This window comes from Myripristis murdjan, chromosome 8 (assembly GCF_902150065.1).
Source record: "Myripristis murdjan chromosome 8, fMyrMur1.1, whole genome shotgun sequence".
NCBI lineage: Eukaryota > Metazoa > Chordata > Actinopteri > Holocentriformes > Holocentridae > Myripristis > Myripristis murdjan.
The window spans coordinates 6273986-6282500 of record NC_043987.1 but is presented as its reverse complement, the minus strand read 5'-3'; the positions used below and the strand labels follow the sequence as shown (position 1 = coordinate 6282500).

Here is an 8515-nt window from a genome sequence, read left to right as displayed (position 1 = left end):
CCTCTTCCTCAGCGGACTGAAGTGGCTTGCAGAGACGTCAAAGAGGTGAGAATTATTCTTCTAAATCTCAGGACTTGCTCTTGCATGGGTGCAGTTTGTTGAACGCTCATTGGTCGCATCGCCATGACTTGTATTGTTTAATTAGACATCATGAACTTCTCTGAAAGTTACAGTGACCGCGGCGGTGGACAGACGCCCCAGCGGGACAGGAATATGACCTAAACATGTACAGTACTGTATCGCGATATGCATGTTCCCATAAGTCCATTAGTAGCCGCTCGGCTCGTGCACTTTATATCAGTTTTAGGTGAAATACTTTTGTTAACTGCATAAAAATTAACAGCAAGATAGGGATGTCTCGAGGTAATGACAGCCGTTTGTCATCCAGTCAGCGCTAGACCATGCTGTGGAGGATGGGGAAGCTGAGGCCAGCTGTTAAAAAGTGTCTTTTGTCATCCTGATGTTTGGATCTCTGCCTGGGAAGCCCTAATTTGAGATTACTGACATGTTGGCAGCTTCCCCCAATTGAGTGATTTTTTCTTGTTTGTTTGTTGTTCTTTTACCCGGTGAAACCTGAGCAAATTCACTTGATCGCGTTCAAATGCATGGGAAAAAAGGCAAAATATTACCACAGCGTCAGTTAAAAAAAAAGAAAAGAAAAGAAAAAGAAAATTTTTAGCAAGTAAAAACGCAAAACTACCTGAAAATCTGCAAAAATGTATTAAAAAATTACAAGAAAACTATCTTTAAAATTATTCAAGTTAAATATTTAAATGTCAGATCAGTAGTTTCTAAAGTAGGTTCGTTCAAAAACATGGAAAAAAAGGTGATGAGCAAATTATCAAAATGTCTCAAAAATTTGTGAGGAGGAACTAAAATTAATTAATCATTAGTAAAAGGTACCAGGAAATGACCAGAAAATTATCATAGTGAAAAAAAAAAAAAATCAAAGGAAACTATCTCAAATCATAATAAATATATTTTTAGGTTTAAATTATATTTAAAAAGAAAACATAAATTGCTGCTCCACCAAGAAGTAAAATGGAAAAGAAATAAGAGGGTGAAATAAAACCATTGGAAATGAAATCCTGCCCACAGGCTCCTGGGTTAACAAAAGGGTTAACAAACACAGGGTGCAAACACGGCATCTTGTCACAAACACACACACACACACACAGACACACATGCACAGACACACACACAGTTGTTATGCAATATCCTTGGTCGCCGTATGAACCATAGCAAGCGCACCAAAGGGCAACGTCTCCAAACAGACGCTCCTCTGTGGAAGCTGCACTGGAAATCTCAGCAGGAGTTCAGCAGAAGCCACAGATTTCCGCCAGCCTGATGAAACACACATGGGACCAAAACCTTCTGTCAGACAAAATATGCAAATGCTGTTGAAAATATATAGGGGCTATACAACCTATTGCTCCCTGGGGACAAAACAGCCTAGATTTGAAACGAACTGTGCAGCACTTGGGCTGTGAGGCACATGATTGAACAGTGTCTTCTGCTTTCTTTTTCACTTTTAGTAAACATGGATTGCTTGCTAAATGATGATCCTGGTTTTAGCAAAAGTGCATTCTTTTGTGTGCCTGCTGCCATGCTATGCACCCTGTCCCATCTCCTCCCATTAGGAACTAATTGTTTGGACAATGATGAGCAATAAGTATGTTGTGCACTGATTTCAGTTATTGCAAGTTTCACTTGAGGTTTGTCACTTTTGTCCTATCTCTTTTCCAGAAGTTATGGCACTCTCACATCCACAACTTTGATTTTTCCACAAAGTCCCTTTTATGCAAGTCTCTCTCACAAAGGGACTGCATGGAAAAGTCAGTTTCTTAACATAAAACATTCCTATTCTGTTCCAGCAGCAGAATCTCACAGTCCCTCCTCTGCTTGGCCATCTCTCCTGGGAGGCTGTAATATGGGTCAGGATGAAGGTTGAATCAGCTGCATGAAGGCAGAGCAAAGGCACTTCTACTACCTTCCACTGGATTCAGTAATTGAAATATCAAACCCTTGGCACAACTGTGAGGAGTCAACCTTGACAGGCTGATTGGTAGAAAATTATGGTGTGTCTGAGGGGTAATTTTGAGGGTGATTTATGATCCTTGTAACCATACTTTCCTCCCTTTTTTTTAAACTTCTCTTTACTTTTGGGATTTGGATGAGAGGCACCTTATACTTTTCTCTGGATTGCTGTCATTTGCAGGGCCTTGATGTCCCCACTTGCTCTTTCATCCCAGCTGGTGGCATCCCGTCTCTGCACGCTTGTGTTATCCTATAAATGACCAGTGAGATGTAACTGTGAATGCATGACCAACAGTGGTTTTTGGTGCAAGAAGGCTTCATTCCCCTTTTCTCTTTTTTTCCCCCACCATTTGTGGCTCTCCTCTGCTCTCTCTGGGCTAGTAAATGTTTTCTCTGGCTCAGGCTCCCAGATTCCTCTCTCTTTCTTTCCAGCAGGAATGACAACTTGGAACTATAATGGTCTTATTTGCTGAACGATATTTTAGCGAGTTACATGTGGTTTTTCAATGCACTGTTTGATGGAATAGCCTTCAGTATTGGAGCAGCATGCAGCTGTTAGTTATGCTCAAATTTCACCTCAGATGACCTGGATTTTAAGTGTGTGAAAAAATAACAGTTTTTTTCCTTACTGTATGCAGAAAAAATGTACCTCATAGGCCAAGAAGCCCAACTAAAGCAAATATTAAACGCTTTTTTAGCACTATTGTTGGTGCCAAAAAGCAATAAAATGGGTAACTTTACATGACTCCCATTTGGTTTGTTGTAAATGTGGGCATGTAAAGCCCTTTGAGACTGTAAGCAGTGATATTGGGCTTTAAATAAACTTGAATTTGAACTCATTCCTCATGGACGGGATTTGATTAAAGCTAATAATTGCCCACTTGATACCCATTGCACTGCCTGGAGAGGGCTTCCCTCTCTTTTTGGCCTGTCCCAGTTCTTCCAGCCCTCTTGGATTCTATTTATTTATTTATTTATTTGCAGTGTCTTCTTGCCTGCTATGAGAGTTCAGGCCAAGGGTGTTTTCTTATTTCCTGTAAAGTTGACTAATTTTGCAGTCATTGTTATCCAGAGCAAGTCACAATGAGTGCAACATGAGAATAAGATTCTACATGCAGAGTAGAGTTCTATGGGCTTTGACAGCTTTGGATTTGCGAAGTATATTTTCCACTTATCTGACGTCATGCTCTCCTCTCACTGTAGGCACAGTCATGTTTGGTGTCTTCCTCCTGCCTTCTGTCCTTCTGTCCCTGTCCTCCTCGGTAGCCCCTGTGCCTCCCCCCAGTGCTCCTCCTGCACCCTGCACTCGCTGCTGTGACTACCTGGAGCCAGCAGAGGGCAGCGCAGAACAGGCACCCGCACCAGGGTTCAACCACATGCCGGAGGTCCGCACTTACATCAACATGACCATCCTCAAAGGTGCAGTATGCCTCATGTGTTTTACCTCTCGGGTTTCAGGCTCTCTCTCCCTCTCTGTCTCTCAACACACACACACACACACACACACACACACACACACACACACACACACACACACACTATAATAATGATAATATGAATAGTCAGGGCTGCCCAAAGACATTTTGGGGCTCTGGGCAAAAAATCATGTGGGGGGGCCCTGTGTTTTACCATGGGTGGAAAAGTGTAGGTCCAAAAGATTAGCAACCTTCTGAACAATATTCTCTGTAGGTCTTTTCATTGGGCAATTTTATTATAATTATAATTTTGTAGTAATCATGATTTTTATTAATTTAGTTATTTACCAGTGTTTGGGATAATTTTATGGTAATTTTCTTGTTGTAGTTTAATACAATAATTGTTAATCAAAATTTCTGGGCATAAATTGTTTATCAGCTTTTTCAAATAAATTTCTTGTATGTTTTGGCTAATTTTCTAATAATTTTCTTGTAATTTCTGACAGATTTTTTTTTTTTTTTTTTTTTTGCTGATTTTTCCAATAGATTTGTGATCACTTTGCATTTTTTGCAGGGGGGGGTCATTTCTTGCCAATTAAGGTGATGAGCAAATGTGCAAAAAGCTACTTGAAAATTATGTTAAAACATAGCAAGACAGAAAGAACATATGAAAAAGGTTTTTAATGGCAAATATAGTTACATATGCTAACACAAAGTTTTGCTGTGTGTGTGTGTGTGTGTGTGTCATAGTTTAACAGTTCAAGCAAAACTGGCCTAACTGAGCAAACTGGCGCCTTAGAATTGCAGATGATAAGCAGATGATAGGGTAGAAGTTCATAATGACCAAGGAAGCAACCAGAGATTTAGAAAATATACAAAATGCAAACACATAAACTAATCACTGATTTCCAGTTAAGCCAAGCAAATCTGTGACAGAACTACTACCTGCAGGGAAAACATACTTGTTGATCACAAAAACATGCAAAAATCACCAGTAAGGTTTTTGTAATTGATTAAAGTAGCAATCAGAAAAAAAAATGGTCTTTTTCTGCAGCACCTAAACTACACACCAGTGTTGTCGGCGGAGCAGGTTGAAAGCTGCACTGTCATGCACAAACACAGCATGGCTGGTGGGGCTTTGGTGTTTCTCTACCTTTCTCTCTGTCTCTCCCAACCATCTCTGGAGCCAAACTTGAGTTTGACACATCAGTTTGGGTGGCGCATAACACAGCCCTAAGATTAGATATTAGTGCAGCTGGATGCAATAATTGTCTCATATGTTGTGGCAGAATGTCTGGGTCTAGTGATTTCCTCTGGTCTTCAGGATCACAGCGACCACAGCACAGACCAGGCCGAGCAAACCACAGCTCACCAGTGAAGCCCGCACTGCAAAGACTGTAAAGCTGAGGTCAGCGGGCTCCTGGTAGATCAATACGATCTTGTTTGTTGATTCACACATATTCTCAAACGGAAAGTCACTTGAATAAACAGAACACCAGTATTCCCCTTGGTCCTGCAGAGAGAGGTTAGAGAGGATCAGAGTGCTGTATGAAGAAGACAGGTGAGCTCTCCGCTCCAGATCATCAGGAAGTTTTCTGTATTCATTCATTGAGTCCAGAACAACACCATGATGGCGAGCTGTCCGTACGAACCACACAACACGATGCCCCTCTTCTAGGTCGAAGTTGCAGCTCAGATTGACTCTTCCTCCCACAGACAAGAGCTCTGTTTGGGCTTCAGGCTCTGGGCTCACAAACAGATTGAAGCTGTCTCCATATTTAGCACGACATTCATAATCCCCTGAGTGGTTGAGTGAAAGGGATGGGATGACCAGAGTGTAATTCCCCGTCTCTGAACCGTCCACCATGTACATCTGTTGGCTTTCATCAGTGTCATGACTCGCTTCATCAGGAAAGAAACGTAGATTTACAGACCACTTCTGAGATTCCCCACCGGTGTCAGACTCAAAGCAAGGCAAGACAGCCGGCTCTCCCACTGTGTGATACAAATATTTCCGCTTTTTCTGTACGTATATCTCCTGGGTTCCAATGCAACTTTGTCCATCCAGTACCACACAACTGAAGCTGGTTCTTTGGTCTTCACTGTTGATGTTGGAGATGTGGAGTGAGGAGCTGTTCTTCACCATGTGAACTCGGCCCTCCAAGTCGCTCATGAGGGGGTTCGGGGATCCAGTTTCCTCTGAAAATACTCTGCTCCAGCCCCAAGGCCACTGTGGCTTCCACCTGAACCACTGGACTGTCAGGTTGTCAGCTGCTCCAGCTCCTTCACAGTGCAGCTCTGCTGACAGATCAGCACTGGCCATGTAGCCCACCTTAGGAAACTTGACACTGCAGACTACCAGCTGGAACCACCAGCTACCTGACGTGGTCAATAGTTGATACCGTCCAGAGTCAGACTCCGTCAGGTTCAAGATTTGTAAAGATGAACTCCCTGGTTGAGCATGCAGGCGACTCCTCAGTGAAATATTCTGAGATGTGTCCAATGGTCTCTGTCCTTCATTTCTTTTTTTAGAGAAATAGAATCTATCCTTCAATACTGGAACTGAACAGTTTCCACCCTTTCCTTCTAGCAAATAGATGTCCAAATCAGCAGAGCCGGTGCTGACAAGAATAGCTAGTAGAAAGTTCAGCTTTTTTACTGTAGCCATGTTGTTAGCTGTGTGTTGGCAGTGAGCTGTGGCAGTAACTGTAGCTGGTCAGCAAAGCACTAGCCTTATATTATCTCTTACTCTTGTGATATGTTTCATATGTGCATGTGAGTGCATGTGTGTGTGTGTGAGAGAGAGAGAGTCAGTCCAGAGGCATGTGGATGTTTGTTCATGTGCATGGGAATGTGTATTTGATTGTGTGTAAGAAGCCTATATCTACTCATCAGCCACTCTTGGAAATGTAATACACAGGAAATGTTCTTCTTCAGTGAACATGTTGCTAAACACTAATGATGTTTACAGATAAGATGCTGCATTCAATGGTAATATATCACTATCTCATCAGTGATGAAGATGTTGCACGAAATTAGAGTTATAGCCCCAGTGGTCTGCCCCCAGCTGCTCAGTGGAGCTGCAGCCATCAGTGAAGCCTGTGGTTGTATTGGGAAGCTCCCACAGGTTAATATGTGTAATAACAGCAGTGCTCATATATGAGGTATTTTCCAAGATTGTTTTATTCAACATGTATTATCAAAAGTACATTGGATTGGGATGTACTGAACATACGAATCAAGACATGTGACTAAACTTTTCACACATTCAAGACAGAGCAGGTTGTTTAAATGACATAAAATGTTTAGCTTTGGGGTGAAATATCAAACATGCATGTGCTATTGATTACAGAATACTTTATTACTTTTTGTTTTTTTCAAATTATGGAATTTTTATTGTGGAACAAAGGTGTCTCGCCTATATGTATCAAGATAAAGTCCAAAAATTACTGTTGCGCCCATGTTGCTGGGTCCTCAATGGAAGTGCTTGGTGGCATGTGCGTAGGTGTCTGGAAAAGGTGTAGATGAGATACAAGGAACACCTGCACACTGCATGTAACAGAAAAAATGCCTTGACAGAGGCTGAAGTACAAAATAAAAATTAATTTTGTTTATATTTTTTCTTTTAAAAAGAAATCACTACAGTATATGCCAGAAATACAGTTGGTCAGGTTGAAGTCACATATTGGGATTTGTCGGGCCATAGATTAATGCATTTGACTTTCTAATGGAAAATAAGCATTAAGCAGGTTTTGGATCCCATCATGACTAAAAAACTCAGGCTTACTTTTCTCTTTACCTACAATAGAGATGCATTAAGAGTCACTATCAACACAAACTGGCTGGTGTTTTCCCTGGAAATCCAAATATGCATTCCTAGTGTTGTTGCACTGAGGCTCAGCATTCTCCCAAATTTCCCTCATTCAAACAGTTTCTAGACCAAGTTTGTGAGTCTCTCCCTATTCTGTCAAGCCTGCTGCTCTCTTAGATCAAATTTGATCTGACATCTTGCTCATGTGGCAGAAGAAAAATCTCTTTCGTGGTTTTGTTGTGAAGAAGTGTGAAGAGGACCAAGCTGTGGGTTTTCTAGATGATGGAGAAAAAATGTCATATTTAGAAGAAACTACTGAGGAGATTTAGAAACCCCAGAGATCATTTAGCGAAATGGGAAACCATTACAAAGATGTGTTCACACTGATCATTAAGCCTTTTGTTTTTTCATCCTGTCTGCAGAAAGCTTGTTTTCAAAGATAGAAAGATTCTGCAAGATCCTGAAAGTGGTATAACTTTGTATGGTTTGTATCGTGTCTCTCAGGTGACAAGGGCGACCGTGGAGACAGAGGGACACCTGGTAAAGAGGGACCGGAAGGCCCTCCAGGCTCCAACGGGCCTATGGGCCCTAAAGGCGCTAAGGGCCAAGCAGGACTTCCAGGGGACCCCTGCAAAGTCCAGCATTCTGCCTTCTCAGTGGGCCGTCGCAAAGCCCTTCACAGTCTGGAGTACTACCAGGCCCTGGTCTTTGACACTGTCTTTGTCAACCTTCACGGCCATTTTGACATGTTCAAGGGGAAGTTCTACTGCTACATCCCAGGAATCTACTTCTTCAACGTCAACATCCACACCTGGAACTTCAAAGAGACGTACCTACACATCATGCAGAACGACGTGGAGCGGGCCATCGTGTACGCACAGCCCAGTGACCGGTCCATCATGCAGAGTCAGAGCCTGATGCTGGAGCTGGGGCTGAACGATGAGGTGTGGGTGCGTCTCTATAAGAGGGAGCGGGAGAACGCCATTTACAGTGATGATGTAGACGTCTATATCACTTTCAATGGATACCTCATCAAACCCAATGTGGACTGACATCGAACCAAGGAACGATTTCACAGTAAGGGAGCTAAGGCGGAGGATTAGACTGCTAAATCCCAGTTTTATGGAAGAAAAAATTATATGGCTACCATGGGACCAATACAGTACAATTCAAAGTATTATTAAGTCTCCACATTTTCAGCTAAAATAATTGACTCAGAGTGAGCAATACCCCATTAAAAAAGTGTGAAGTC

The 8515-nt window shown here is 42.1% G+C and overlaps 1 protein-coding gene across 1 annotated transcript; it reads left to right on the top strand.

Annotated features, from left to right (window-relative positions):
* Positions 1–22: 22 nt before the first annotated feature.
* c1qtnf6a (C1q and TNF related 6a) lies at positions 23–8315 on the top strand. Its single transcript, XM_030058507.1, has 3 exons — positions 23–45; positions 3241–3456; positions 7768–8315. The coding sequence occupies exons 2-3, from the start codon at positions 3249–3251 to the stop codon at positions 8313–8315; spliced, it is 756 nt and encodes a 251-aa protein (XP_029914367.1). The 5' UTR covers positions 23–45; positions 3241–3248.
* The last annotated feature ends 200 nt before the right edge of the window (positions 8316–8515 follow it).

What these genes read in the sequence shown, in the direction of transcription:
- c1qtnf6a (XM_030058507.1), top strand. Translation starts at nt 3,249, where the DNA reads ATGTTTGGTGTCTTCCTCCTGCCTTCTGTCCTTCTGTCCCTGTCCTCC. An exon ending in CAACATGACCATCCTCAAAG is followed by an intron (nt 3,457 to 7,767) that starts GTGCAGTATGCC and finishes CGTGTCTCTCAG; the next exon opens with GTGACAAGGGCGACCGTGGA.